The 15,407-nt window shown below is 39.4% G+C and overlaps 1 protein-coding gene across 1 annotated transcript in view; it reads right to left on the bottom strand.

Moving 5' to 3' along the window:
* Positions 1-15,407, bottom strand: part of PLA2G4A (phospholipase A2 group IVA) — a 195,977-nt gene that overhangs the window by 42,902 nt on the left and 137,668 nt on the right. The window contains exons 9-13 of the mRNA XM_006161871.2: positions 14,691-14,913; positions 13,469-13,583; positions 6,923-7,060; positions 6,740-6,832; positions 637-708 (exon numbers count right to left, since the gene is read on the bottom strand). Of these exons, the coding sequence (XP_006161933.1) occupies positions 637-708; positions 6,740-6,832; positions 6,923-7,060; positions 13,469-13,583; positions 14,691-14,913 (641 nt within the window). The remainder of the gene's footprint in view (positions 1-636; positions 709-6,739; positions 6,833-6,922; positions 7,061-13,468; positions 13,584-14,690; positions 14,914-15,407) is intronic.

Below are 15,407 nucleotides of genomic sequence, written 5' to 3' on the forward strand. Positions count from 1 at the left end.
GATTCACACCAAACAGAACTATGTTATCAAATATTAAAAACACTCGCTTTTACATGTTGTAGGTTATATACGCAATAGGTCCTTGGTATTTTCCCCCCCAGTTCATCACTGATCCCTTTCTAAGGGTGGGATATTGACCACAGGAGAAGGCTTAGGAATGGAGTGAGAATCCAATGTTTAATAATAAAATAATAATAAAATGTTAAAATAATACATTTAATAATAAAAGTTTAACAAAATTTTAATCATAACATTTTTATTAACAATAATAAAATTAATAATACATTTTTAAAAATAAAATTTTAATTTCGAAGACATCTAAAAATGTACATCAGTCATAATAGCCATGCAGAGAAGCCCACTGTCCTAATCAGACTTTAAACAGAATTCAGTGTTTCTGCCGTATCGGAGTTTCCGACTGGCAAATGTTTCGGAGGAATTAAAAGGAAAGGTGATGTAAATGTGCCGCCTATTTTGTTACATATGCAACACTCAACCCTGTCTATCCACAGAACGCTACACTCCTGTCACTCAGGGCCTTACGTGGAGAGGGCCGTGAGCACTGAGTGACAGGACCGACCAAAGCGTTCCTACCCGTTCCTGTGGGTCTGCCAGAGAAGGTTCCGGCTCGCTTACCTTTGCGTTCTTGTGATTCATCATCGCTGTCTGAGCTATCGTTACTCACAATATGCTTTGCTGTAATGTTTTCTGTGGAAAGAAAACAAAGCAATTGAAGCATCTCGGGTTGTCTAAATTCGCACATTTATTATGAAGTCGTAATCTGAGCAAAACCACAAAATGAGATTCACTAGACCTGTTAGCATCAATTTAGATGCACCGAGTGAACCTAGATTTATTAGATGTACTCGTGGTTCCAAATGTCTCATTGGAAAACAAAATTTCCAAAGACATGAAAAATTAAATTATCATTATGATTACTATTATTATTATGTTTTTGGTGTGTTCACTAGAGAGGAGAAAGACAGAAAGATGTAGAGATAGAGGGAAAGTGAGAAATCATCCCTCAGGGGGATGACCACCCACAATCCCTTCTTTTCCGTTCTCCTTCAGGGTATTGGGTGCAAACACACATTCACCATGTGGGTTTAAAGCCACAGGGTCCGGGACTCAAACCACAGTCAGCCATGTGGGAATCCAGTTGCCTTAATCACCATGCCATCTGCTAGCCCACATTCATTCATGATTTAAAGAAAAGAATTTTTATTTATCTTAATTCCGGCAGGAATAACCATTTGATTATGGAAAGATCTTTGTTATACCAAACAATATGCATTTTTCTTCAATTAAATGTTTTAAGTAGTATTTATGAGAGTAAAAGGGTAAAACCAAAATCTGCAAGGGAACTGCAGAATAGTTTCCTCAAAGTGCATGAAAGTTCCAAATATAAATTATCTTTTGATGTTCAATAAAACTGAAAATAGTGGGTTTGAAATCCACTTTTTGGATCAAGAATTTGTGCTTCCGGAACCATTAGCATAATAGCTATGTTGCTGGACTCCCATGTAGCCAACCGCGGTTCAAGTCCTGAACCCGGTGGCTTAAACTCATGCCGGGCATGTGTACGTGCGTGCCCAAGATCCCAAGAGGGGAATGGAGGAGAAGGGATTGTGGCGTGGCCATCACCCCGGGGGGTGATTTCTTGCTTTCTGTCTCTCCGTCTCTCTCTGTCTCTCTGGCGAGCGCATGCGCCCTATAGCAAAAACCTCTCCAAAAAGAAAAAAAAAAAGAATTTGTGCTTCCTGCAGAACATATTAAGAAAGCAGCTATAAAAACTAAAAGAGCAACTGTGCATTCTCAAGCCACAGACAGCAGTAAAGTCTAGCGTAATAACTAGTAGTTTTTTCAAGGAAAATATACCAAACTTGTGGAGTATGCTGATAACGCTCATAATCATCATTTGTAGAAAAAGCTAGCATTCTTTCAACACCTACATGAAACCATTCTCTGTAATGACTATTTTCCCCCTCTCCATTTTTTTTGGAGAGGTTTTTGCTATAGGGCGTGTGCTCGCCAGACAGACAGAGAGAGACAGAGAGACAGAAAGCGAGAAATCACCCCCCAGGGGGGATGGTCACGCCGCAATCCCTTTCCATTCTCCTCTCGGGATCTTGGGCACGCACGCACACGTGCCTGGCGTGAGTTTTAAACCACCGGGTCCGGGACGCAAACCGCGGTCGACTACGTGGGAGTCCAGTGAAATAGCCATTATGCTAACTGCTGGTTCCCTCTTTGCATTTTTAAAAAAGATTTCTTTTTTTTAATGAATTTATTTATCATTATTATTATTATTTTTTTAATTTGGCCAGAGAGAGAGAAAGGGAAAGTCAAAAAGCAAACTCACAGGTCCAGGACTCGAACCACAAGTCAGCCTTGTGGAAGTCCAGTGCCCCGACTACCACACCATTTGCCAGCCCAAATTGTGTTTATTTCCTTCATGAGAGACAAGCACCCTCAACAGGCTCTCACAGTGTGATTCCCCGGTCCTTCCCAGCCAGTCGGGATCATGGTGCCAGGCATGGAAGGTCAAGCCGGAACAAAGCCTGTAATCTTCCACATGGATCTGGCTGCTTCTGAGCAGTGAACCACTGCAAGGTCACCCAGCCGGCCCTTTCTTTCCCTCTGCAATGAGTCACTGCACTTCTTTTTCTTTAGGAAACTAACTCCAAATATATAAATTTCAGGAGTATAATCGTTCGGGGGCTTGAAACTCAGAGAGATATAGGTATGGCATTTGGTTTGACCGTATTACTTTACACGAGTTTATTATACCTGTGTGAAAGTCCTGTGCGAGTGTATGTAGTGGAAGGGTTACATGCGTAGGGCAGTAAATTGACATTTTTGTTTTATACTGACATACATTGAAACGCCATAAAGTGAAATGCTCACTGATATTGCTATTCATTTCATTTCACGACTATTACAGGAAGTAGTCTTGTCGTATGGAGAAGGGAGGCTATTAAGAAATGATCCACTCCAGATGTCAGATACTCACTACGCTTCTGGTCTATGTGAATCTTCATTCCTTAACCATTTTCTTTTTCTTTCTTTTTTTTTTTTTGTCACATTTGATACTCTGATTTAGGAAGCTTGTTCACCAAATACTGCCTTCTTTATAAGGAAGTATTCATAATATAAATAACTAAATGTTCTGAACTTTAATCTTGTTCATCTCTGTGGTATAATTGTAGCTCCATAGCTCCACCTGTTCAAAAGTATAACCTACATTTAAAACTCCTTGAGAAAGTAAAAAATGTCACTTACAGTCACCGGATAGTGATCTAATTTGCCTTAGAGTCTTTTCTTCAGAAGGGAAAAAAAAAAAAAGTGAACCCTCCCTGAACATGCCTCTGTAAGGTGGACTTCTGTCAGGATGAAAAAGTCTCAAGGAGTCCTGAGTCCCCTCAGTCCCCTTTGGTTTCATTTCTCCTCGGTCTCGGATCTCGTTTCATTTCTGGAAACCCTGACTTAGTCTGAGGTAACATGCATCCTGCTGACCGGTAGATCTTAAGTACACAGTATCCCCTCCGTCTGACACACCCAGCAGATAAACAAGCCAGCCAGACCGTCCGCCTTGGAGGGGACTTCTCAACAGGCTTCTCAAAGTCCGTTAGTATAAACGTCCTCCCTTCCCTTGACCTTTAGCTATTGTCTCACCCACCTTCAGTGGTGTTATTTCAGCCCTATTCTCTTCCTGCCTTAGGAGAAAAAAAAAAAAACAAAAAACAAACCCTAGAATATCAGGATTATTCAACAGAGAATAAGCACAGGAAGCAAACCTCCAAACATGAGATTTTCTGTTTTTCTTTTTTCTTTTTTTTTTTTTTCCACCCTCAACTTCTTCACATAATTTAGGGAAGAGTTTGTTTTTGCACAAAAGTAGAGTTGAGAACAAGATATTCCTCTGGGATAAGATGTTCATTAAAATAAATCAAGCAAGGTCATTTTGCCATTATACACTTGGCCTTGCAGTTACTGTTAAGAGCCTGGGCCCCACAATGAAGGAGGGCCGCCTACGCTGGCAGATTAATAACTGAGTGATGCTCTCTGAGACAGGAGCAAGAACAAGTACAAAGTGCCCTTTTTTAGATAGAGTTTTATTTATTTATTTATTTATTTATTTGCTATAGGGCACGTGTGCTCGCTGGAAAGACAGAGACAGAGTGACAGAGAGTGAGAAATCACCCCTCAGTGGAGGTGGCCACGCCGCAATCCCTTCTTCTCCTTTCTCTTTTTGGTATCTTAGACACGCACGCACATGAACCCAGCATGAATTTTAAGCTGCCTGGTCTGGGACTTGAACTGTGGTAGACTACATTAAGAGTCCAGTGATGCAACCATTACAACATTTGCTGGTCCCACAAAGTGCCTTTTTGTTTGCTTTGATTTTCATTTTAAAATATTTGGCTTTAATAAAATTGTAAGACCACTTTTCCATTACAGTTTGACTATTTCTTATCCAAAATGCTTAGACCGCAGCTGTTTCTGATTTCAGATTTTTCTTTTTTTGTTTACAATACTTGCATATATATACTGAGATCTCTTGGGGAGATCTCTTGTCTTCAAGTCTGAAGACAAAATTCATTTACCTTGCATAAGTACCTTATGGATATTGCCTGAAGGTAAACTGTATACAATATACTTTTTAAGATAATTATTTTATTTAACTTTACTTATTTATTTAAATTCAACCAGAGAGAGACAGAGTAAAAAGAGAAGGAAAATGAGAAAGCAAGCCGCCAGGTCTGGGACTCAAACCGTGGTCAGCCGTCAGCCATGTGGGAATCCAGCTCTCTTGGCCACCACGCCACCTGCCTGTCCCCATATACAATATTTTTGCATTGCAGCATATTGAGTGTGACCAGTCATGTGAGGCTGGGTGTGAAATTTTCCACTTGTGGAATCATGTTAGTGCTGAGCAGGTTTCCGGTTTTGGAACATTTCAGATTTCATGTTTTCAGAACAGGGATGCTCAACCTATACTTAGTAAGAACTATCCACAATTAGGAATGACAGTATTGAAGAAAATATTAAGGACTACAGACATTTCCTGCACTAAATAGATGTGATAAAATAGAAAATTGAAGTCAATTCTTGCAGAAGGAGTGAAATTACTGCTTATAACTTACACTGTTCAAATAATGTTTCAATTGTATTCTCTCTTGCATACAAAGCTTAATTAAATAAATCACCATTATCTGAGATAACCAAGGAATACTTGTTAAAAAGTCCTCTGGAGGGGCCGGCGGGTGAGGTGGTGGCTAAAAGTGCTGAATTCCCACATAGCTGACTGTGGTTCGAATCCCGGACCTGGTGGCTTTCTTTCTTGCTTTCCCTTTCTCTCTCTCTCTCCCTCTCTGGTCAGTTAAAAAATAATAATAACAGATGGGATTAGATAAATAATTCTTTTGTAAAAAAGTCGTCTCGTAAGCTTTTTACATGCAAGCATTCTTCAACTGACTTGATTTTGAAAGAGTCATTCATGTCATTCTGTCATGTTCTCCATTCTCGAATAGAGCTGTGCTGCTTCTGGGCCAGAGCAGGGGTAGTAAATGACTATCCTGGGAGTTCACAAGACGCCTCTGCCTGGCCTGTGCTGGTCCAGCCCCAGACTCGTATCTAGCACTCTCCCACTTATCTGTACTATCAGCCCACATAGCTGTAACGAAAACTGGTGTTGATGAGAAGAGCGATGGTGAGACTTTGGGCAGCCACTAAACCTAAGTTTTATTTTGAATGCTTTCAGTCAATTTATTCCTTGAAGGAAACACATATTTCTAAGATATTATTTTGACCATGAATGAAAGCCATTAGTCTTCGAGTAAGTTTAAATCTACTTTTTCAAGTTTTGTGAATATTTTTAAATGTATTACGGGCTAAGAGTTAGACTTAAAGCATTACTTTTAGTTTAGTAGAAGTGACTTTATTTATTTTCTTCTTTTAGGTATGAATTAGCTAGAGGAAATGAACAGAATTTTAGAGAGTCAATATTTAAAGGGTAAATAAACCAAGATAAGCATGGATTTATATCAATATTTGTGACTTACTGTATTTAAGTGTTGATGATTCTAATCTAAAAAGCTACCCTTATTTAATAAATGGAGTCCTCCCTAACAGAAACAGGACATAGAAGTATAATGAGGTAAAAGAATAGAGATGCTCTAGTAAAAATTAGTCTTAGCAATCAATGGTTTTATAAATTCCATAACCTTGATGTCAGAATATTATCGGGTTGTCAGAAAAGTCATGATGTTTTTCTTTTTTTTTGAGAGGTTTTTGCTATAGGGTGTGTGCGCTCACCAGAGAGACAGAGACAGAAAGTGAGAAATCACCCCCCAGGGGGGATGGCCACGCTGCAATTCCTTCTCCTCCATTCTCCTCTCAGGATATTGGGCACACACGCACACACGCCCGGTGTGAGTTTTAAGCCACCAGGTCTGGGACACAAACTGCGGTCAACTACATGGGAGTCCAGCAACAAAGCCATTACACTAACTGCTGGTCCCTCCCATGATGTATTTTTTCTATGCAAAAATGTATCATGACTTTTATAATGACCCAATAGTTAAAAAGTCACTTACATATCATTTAAGAAAAATATTTAGGTTGACTCAATAAATTTAGAATAATTACAATCTTTATAATGATTCGGTACTTTCTTTGTATACGTGTTAGTAAAATGTACTATCATTTTATCCATGTAAGCATATTTTTATGATACCTAATTCTTCCTCCATTGTAGAACCTTTATTTTGTGAGCCGGAAACTCCCAAGACTCTGTTGAACAGTATAGAAAAGGCACTGCCCCAGACACCTAAAATAAAGCAGAGACAGGTGATAATCTAAAATGCACCAGGATTTAAAGTAGTCAAAGCAACAACAGTGAGAGATTTTGATCACTTACCCATTAAAAAATGCAAGGGGTTTTCTTCATACTTCTTTACAACTGTTCCCATAAAAAATTTGCTTCCAAATAGGTCAGGAGCCATAAAAGTGCCATATTTAGCCATGCCAATCTCATATGGACTAAATTCAACCCAATCTGAAAGCATTTGAAAACAAAGCAACCTGTTAGCAGGAAAATGCTACAGAGACACACACAGTGAATGAGCTCTTCAGTGATGCCAAGCATTCATTTATTTAAAGCATTAAAAGAAAAACAATAACCAACGGTCATCATGTAGATGGCCTATGTAGAAGTTTGCCCGTGTAGATGAATGAGCCAACACAAAAATATTTAGTCTCACTTGCACAAATCAAGTATACTTTGCCAGTTAAGAACTCAGACATCTTCTATAAAGTCTTTATTGTAAAGAATAGGAAAACTGAAACTCAATGGAGAAAGAGAGAAGAAATTAAACTCTTTTCACAATGTTGGGCCAGCAGGTAGCATGGCAGTTAAGGTGCTGGACCTCACATGGCCAACTATGTGGTTTAAGTCCTGGACCCAGTATGTCGAAAATCATGCTGGGTATGTATGCTCATGTGCCCAAAAGCTCAAAAAGAAACTAGGAGAGAAGGGACTGTGGTGTGGCCATCACCCCTGGTAGTTATTTCTCACTTTCCATCTCTTTCTCTCTCTGTCTCTCTCTCTCTGGAGAATGCATGCACCTTATAACAACAACAAGACCAAAGACAATAGGAAAAAAAAAGAAAAACATGCCAACAGTGTTAGGAAACATAATAAAAATTATAATAACATTTTTTTCCACTTAATTTTTGTTTATAAATTATTCTAACACACAAGATTGCAATGCAAAGTTTTCATACTGGACATCTTAGAAATGCATGGTAGTGGGATCAGTAAGGTGTATTGTCTAAGGGCTGAGGCTCCAGAGCCCGACTGCCTGGATTCAGATCCCATTCTGCATACTCACTGAGCCTACTGACTCAGGCACAGGAATTCCCGTCTCTGAGTCTGCGCCCCTAATCTGTAAAATGTGAGTGAAATTCATAGGTAGTTTGAAGGGCTGTTTTGAGAATCCAATGGGTCAAGAAATGTGAGGAGCATAGAAAAGGGCATGGCACATTTTAAATGTTGGATAAATGATAGCCATTTCAGTATTTCATGGATTGCCATGGCTAGAACTGTCTAATAATGATCTGAATCTTCATGTTGCCCATGAGAATTTTTGACTCACACTTCCCACACTTGCAATGCCTTCAGTCTTCCCCTTGCTAAGGCAGTGGGGCTTCTTGTCACATCTCTACTCATCGTAGATCACCTCTGATGACTGTCTTAGAGCTCTCCTCTGAAAAGTCAGGTACTGCAGGCTCCACTTATCCTCTTGACCTGCTAGTACGAACTGCCACGTTCTCGCGTGGATCTTCACAAGAGCCTCCTAAAATGCGCCTAGTCCATTTCCCTACTATCTTTCTCATACTCTGTAGCTAGAATGCATTTTTAAACATATAAATCACAGCACTTCACTACCAGCAACAACTTTCCAATGACTTTTCATTCTACCAAGTATAAAAACATGGCCCACAAGGCTTTGTGTTACCTGGGCTCCTTCTCTCTGTGTGACCACCTCTAAACATGCTCCTGCCACATGTTGTCTGGCTAACCCCACCACATAGACCTTCTTGTTGTTCTTAGAAAGGCCAAGTTCATTTCTGCCTTGGCATTTCACACTTGCTAATCTTTTGTACAATTATAAGATTTGTTCCTACTAAATCTATTTTTTTATTAATTTCCTTTTACTTTTTGCAATAGGGCATATGCACTTGCTGGACAGAGACAGAGAGAGGGAAAGGGTAGAAGCACTCCTCTGCCCCCCCTGCGCCCCCCCCCCCCCCCGCGGAGATGGCCATGCTGCAATCCCTTCTCCTCCGTTTTCTCTTGGGATTCTGGGTACACATGCACAGGCACACATGCGTATTGTGTTTCAAGCCACCAGGTCTGGGACTTGAACCGTGCTGTTGGTCATGTGGGATCCAGCACCTTAACCACCATACCACCAGCTGGCCCTCCTACTGAATCTTCAGTTCAAGGTCTCCAAAGATCCTCTATAGAGTCTCACCACCATGATCCCTGACCAACCCATAACTCTCTTGTTTATTTTTTCAGTTTTTCTTTTTCTGAAATTATGAGGGGACCTTCAAAACCGTTGTGAGAAAATAGAATTAAAGTGCAAGTTTATTGACACAAAAAATAGCTTTTCATAATACACATTTTCCATGAAGTTTTTCTAGACTTCTTTTATAATAGTAGGTCTACAACCTATTAGCCATTCAAAATCCAAATAATTCCAAAACCTACAAGCTGTTTTCTTTTTATTTGGTTGTAAAACCTCATCTGGATTCTCTTAGGGAGAAACTAGACTTGAAATGTTAAAGAGCTTCCCAATTTATGTATCTCCCTCAGTGTAAATATTGACACTTTCTATTGGAGAAATAACACTCTGTCTCCCTGTAGATCCCACCAAGGTAATATATAATATTCAGTATGAGTACCTTTTTACTTTAAAACCTAAAATATTTTGAATTCCCAACCTCCCACTGTTAAACTTTTGGAAAAAGAATTGCTTAGCCAATGGTGGCTCCAAACATTTTACTTTCATGAAGGAAATTATGAAATCAAAATTAGGATAAGATAACATTGTAATTCACTCTAAGTAAAGCCAAACGACATTTGTACAATTCCTCAGAAGTGTTTTATAATGATTTATATCAAGTTAGTGAGACAAAGCAACAATGAATCAGAGGCTGATAGGAAAATCCCTGTTATCAGCACAAGTAATTTCCTATCTCTTAAGTTTCACACCCCTGTCTTAGAAACTGAAGTATCACAACCTCTGGGTTCCCACTTCCTAGCAATCTCCTCTTAATTTTTTTTTTTTTTTTGGAGAGGTTTTTGCTATAGGGTGTGTGCGCTCGCCAGACAGACAGACAGAGACAGAGAGACAGAAAGCAAGAAATCACCCCCCAGGTAGGATAGCCACGCCGCAATCCCTTCTCCTCCATTCTCCTCTCAGGATCTTGGGCATGCATGCACACGCGCCCAGCGTGAGTTTTAAGCCACCGGGTCCGGGACGCGAACCGCGGTTAACTACATGGGAGTCCAGCGACATAGCCATTATGCTAACTGCTGGTCCCGCAATCTCTTTATCAAAGCTGAGACTGCTCAGACAGTACCTGTACCTATTCTCCAGAGCTAAGATGGGCCTGCTACACCTCACTGAAGAACTCTCCAAGTTGGCATTCCACTGTTACTCTCCTGCTGCCGGTCTGGACGTTTCCATTCAAACCTTTCTCCTGCATCTTGATCTACTCATGTCCAACTTCCTGCCTTTCTGTCATCACCTCCCACTGGATAAATACTCATCTCCTTTCCTCCTTGCCCAGCTGACATATTTCAGTAAATTGCTTGTCACGGTCCAGAAATTCTGTGCTGGTTCTTTTTTTTTCCCCCCTTTCTTTGAAACCACCCTTACTTAAACCTTACCAATCGCTTTTAGACTTTTTACATCCATCTACTTAAAAAAAAAAAATCTCTTATCGTTATCTCCTTAGTTGCCAGATCTTATCACGATCACTTATCTTCCTGCTTGCAGTTTCTTTCCATTCCAATCTAACCATAAGAGTCACCAAAGTTCTTTTTATAAAAACACTGCTTAAATAATTGCATTGTCCTACCCCAAAGCATTAACTATATTGCCCATTACTACCAACATTAAATAATATTTCTTCCTGGAATTTAAGTTTCTCTTACAACTTGGCACTAAAGATTTCTCAGAACATATCCCTTTTTTCTTCACAGATGTGTGCACCAAGCTGGTTTCTAGTTAGTGATCCCAAAGCCTTCCTCTGGCTTCACTTTCAAGTGTTTTCTTATGCTGTTTCCACACAAAGTTGCCTTTTCAATTGCTAGATCCTTCCAAGTTCAGTTTGAATCTAAGTTCCATCACCCCCACAATGAGTTTCTCAGAATTACACCAAACCTCTCTATGTTTTACCCGATGTCAAGTCTACACGCTTTAGCAGATGCTGATATTCTAGGTGTATTATATTAATTTTCTCGTATTTTCATCTTATTTATTTAAGGAGGATTATAACTTTCTTTAGGAACTGTATTTTTACTCCTGTGGTTTCCATCAGAGAATTTAGCATGATGCTGAGTCTATAACTGTAACTGATTCTTGGTAAAAGCAACTTACTCACTAAGGGCAATTTTTTTGAAGTGCCACCATTTTGTTTTATTTATTGTTTATGATTTTATTTATCTTTCAGTTGCCAGAGGGCACATGCACTACCAGAGAGGGAGGGAAAGGAAGAAAGCACCTCCCAGAGAGGTGTGATCACCTATTTCTCCATCCATACATGCACACGTATGTAGCTGGTGTATTTTTCAAGCTACTGGGGCAAGAATTCAAACTATGGTCAACCATGTGGAATCCCACTCCGTTAATCACCAGGCTATGGGGCTCTGGTACACTAATGAAAAATCTTCAGCAGCATAGTAGAAGAGCATAGCATAGTAGATTAAAGAATATTGGTGACGATTTTAAATATATTTCCAAATAACCAGTAGAACAAATTTTTAAATATATGCAACACAAAATAATAATAAACATTGGAGATTATAAATATACCTGTTTATTTGATCTGTTTATTACAAACTATATGCATGCCTTGAAAAACCATATTGTACATATAATATAGCTATTATATGTAAATAAGAAATTATGATAAAAATAGTTAAAAATGGGGACCAACAGATGACGTGGTGGTTAAGGCACTGGACATTCCCACCTGGTCAACCACAGTTCAAGTCCTGCACCTGGTGACTTGCTTCTCACTTTCTCTCTCTCTCTCTCTCTATGGTCAAACGAAAATGAATCAATGAATAAATAAAATTAAATAAATGATTCTTTAAAAAAATTTAAAAATACTTTATAGTTTAAACACTAATATTTGTTCCCTATAAACTTTCTAAAAGATGGTCCACGGTTAGAATCCTAGCCCTGGTGGCTTGGAAAACATCAGTGCATGAGTGTGCCTGCTCCAAATCCTGTTGGAACGGGAAAAGGAAGGAGAAGGGATTGCAGTGTGATCACACCTCATTTGGGGATATGTTCTCTCCTCTTCCTCCAGGAAAGTGCCCAAACTCTATGACAACGAGAGGGAAAAAAAGACCAAGAATTTTCAAGACCAGTTCTCCACTCTGCCACTCATTTTCTGTGTGACAATGTGCAGATCATTTCATCTTTGTGAAATTTTAATTTTTCTTCTGTGACGTAGAGCTAAGATTACCTCCTTCCCTGGGTTACAGTAAAGTGAAATAAAGTAGCAAATGATAGTAAATGTGATTAAGTACTTTCTGAGTCATAAGCATGACAAACATTTTAGCCAATATTATTAATAAACATTTGTTGAGTAAATGAAGACCACGTGCACCACTTTTTATAAACTATTCAAAATTCTTGCCCAAGAGTAGTGAGTACAAGTAAAAAAGGAGACGATAAAACTATGGAAGTATTCTCAATACAAATCTGCTCATTATACACCGTTCATGAGGTTTCTCAAGCTCATGGTATAACTGAAGTCACTGAGATACTTTTTTAAAAAATAGAATAAACCCCACCAGCCACAGTCAGAAATGCCACCACACGTCAGATCAGTACTGACAGACGTCACCCCACAAGTACAACGTCATGTGATTCTGGAGTACTTGCAAAGCTAAGCTACAGAAGAAACAAGGGTTTACCCCCGAGATTTGACAAACTGAAGCATTTTGTTCATCAGCCACCACAGTATAGACCAGTACTTTTTAAAGTAGTAATAAAAATTAGAATAGTGCCTTTAGTGACAAGCATACATCACACTAACCAGTCAATGAAAATATAACCAACGACTAAAAGAATATGCATTGCCAAAAGTACTAGGCATATTATTTTGTCTAAGGTCATTGAGAAATGAGTCGTTAAAAAATGAATGATTGAGGGACTAGCAGATGTAATGGTTATGTTGCTGGACTCCCATATGGTGGACTGGGATTCAAGTCCCAGACCTGGAAGCCTGAAATTCACACTGGGCATGTATGCATGTGTGCAAAAAATCCCAAGAGGAGAATGGGGAGAAGGAATTGCCACGTGGCCATCCCCTCAGGGGTGATTTCTCGCTTTCTGTCTCTCTATCTTTATCTCTCTGGCAAGTGCATGCACCCTAAAAGCAAAAATCTCTCTTAAAAAAAAGTGATTGATTATATTTCTGACTTATTGTTTATTTCATGAAGGTAAATGAAACCATGATAGTTTCTAGTTTCATGAAATATTTTCTATAACCAGAAAATCATTATTAGCATTTTCTTGTATTTTCAAATGCTCTCATGCTACAAAAACATATTACAATAAGAAACTGAAATCACTTAAAACTCTCCTGTAAAGAAAATCACAGGAAACCATGGTTCAAAGGTTCCATAAAGTGTTGTGAGGAAAAACGAACATACCTGCAAACATCAGCTCTGAGACGTCAGGTTTGACATGGAGGCAGGTGAAAAGGGGTAAAGGGCACTGAGCAGTATTGACCTTCTCCTTCAAACTACTCAGGGTAGTGTTCATTCTCTGTCCAGAGAAGGAAGAAATAGCTTTAAATACATACACAGATACAAGTAGAAAGCTACTGAAAATAGTATTTCCAGTTGAAATGCTTAATCGTTTAATAATAAAAGTAAGTCTTACTATTTCTAGAACTACTGCATTCTGAATAAACAGCAAAAGTAAGCTCTATGGATGTAATTATTTTCATTCTAAAAACAACAGTAACTCCAGGCACTATGTAGATCTGAATGAGAGAATTAGTTGAAAGTCATGGAGCTGAAAAGAATTTAGTTCCTGGGACTATCTGTCTTTTCTATCTCCTCTGCATCGTCTTCCAAGCTCTTTTCTAGCTTCTCTGCCTTGTCTTCCAACGAAATGTCACACAGCAGTCACGTGTCAAGTGGGTTTCTTCCGTGCAATCTGCTTCCTTTCCTTACTCATTCTAAGCAACATCCAATCTACTTTTAAAATATCTCTTGTATTCACCTCCTTATCTAAAAAGAGGCCCATTATTGGGGGTAATGGTCATTGAAGGGTTAAAATGTAATTTTATAATTTTGCTAAAGAAAAAGAATACAAAAGCACTCCCCACATATCAAAATTGATACATCTCTCGAATGAACTGGAATGCACTAGCTGAAATGTAAAAGCGCTATAGTGTCTATGCGGGAGAATGTGCTCAGTACACACTGCGGAAAGAGTAAGTTCAGTCTAATGACTTTCACAAAGTGAGTCTCATTTTCTTTCATTTAAGTCATTATGATGGACTGACACACGAATACATGGAAACTAGGTGAACAGGTTATGGAACTATGTACCACAACAGAGTAAAGTAGGGTCCTGCCGATCATGGGTCACATATACATATCGAAATCTCAAAAAGCAAAGCCTAGTGGGACACACATCAAAGGTGTACAACACGGTGTAATGTTCTCTGTGAAGATGACGAATATGCTAACTATCCTTGATTATCACACCCTGTGTGCATGCTTTGAAACACCACACCGTACACCACAACAATGGTATGCAACAATGAACTGTAAATCAGAACTCATAACATTGAAAGAATAAACCACTATGATATAGATCATCGAGTGGTGGGAAAAGGATGCAGGTTGAACCGGGACTTACATTGTGAATTAGTGTTTCTCCTATTAACATCCCGAAGATATCCGTAAAGGTGACAGGCTGGCCAGAGCTTTTCTTCTTCCACAAAGACTCAACATATCTTTTTACTTTTTGTGGTGTGAGAAGTAAAAGGGGGTTGTGGCTAACATTTTTCATTAGCTCTTCATTAATCTCCTCTGGCCCTTTCTCTGGAAAGTCAGGATGAGAATACAAGGTGGACATGTACCTGTAAAGAAAACGAAAGACACACAGTAAAGACAGAAGGCATTACAGAGTAGTCTCCGAAAGAAGCGGGCACTCTCTTTCATAGATAAAGACAGACCGGTGAATATATTTGATTAACTGTAGTTATCGGGTTGAAGATTCTAACCCACTGAAGGAAAGAATGAGCCAAGCAGAAAGAAAAGGGGAGGCGGTGGTGTCAGCTGGTGACACAGTGGTTAAGGTGCTGAACTCACACAGGGCTGATGGCACTTCAAGTCCTAGATCTGGAGGCTTGAAACACACACTGGAAGTGTGTGTCCGTGTACATGCTCAAAATCCCAAGAGAAGGGAGGAGAAGGGGCTGTGGTGTGGCCATGCCCCAGGAAGTGATTTCTCACTTTCTCTCTGTCTCCCTGGCAAGCACATGTACCCGATAGCAAGACTCAAAGAAAAAGGAAAAAGAGAAACATCCCTGGGACTTCCTCTGCAGAGTAGGAGGCAGGGCTGCCGCTCCCA

This window comes from Tupaia chinensis, unplaced genomic scaffold (genome assembly GCF_000334495.1).
Source record: "Tupaia chinensis unplaced genomic scaffold, TupChi_1.0 Scaffold139422_1, whole genome shotgun sequence".
Taxonomy (NCBI): domain Eukaryota; kingdom Metazoa; phylum Chordata; class Mammalia; order Scandentia; family Tupaiidae; genus Tupaia; species Tupaia belangeri.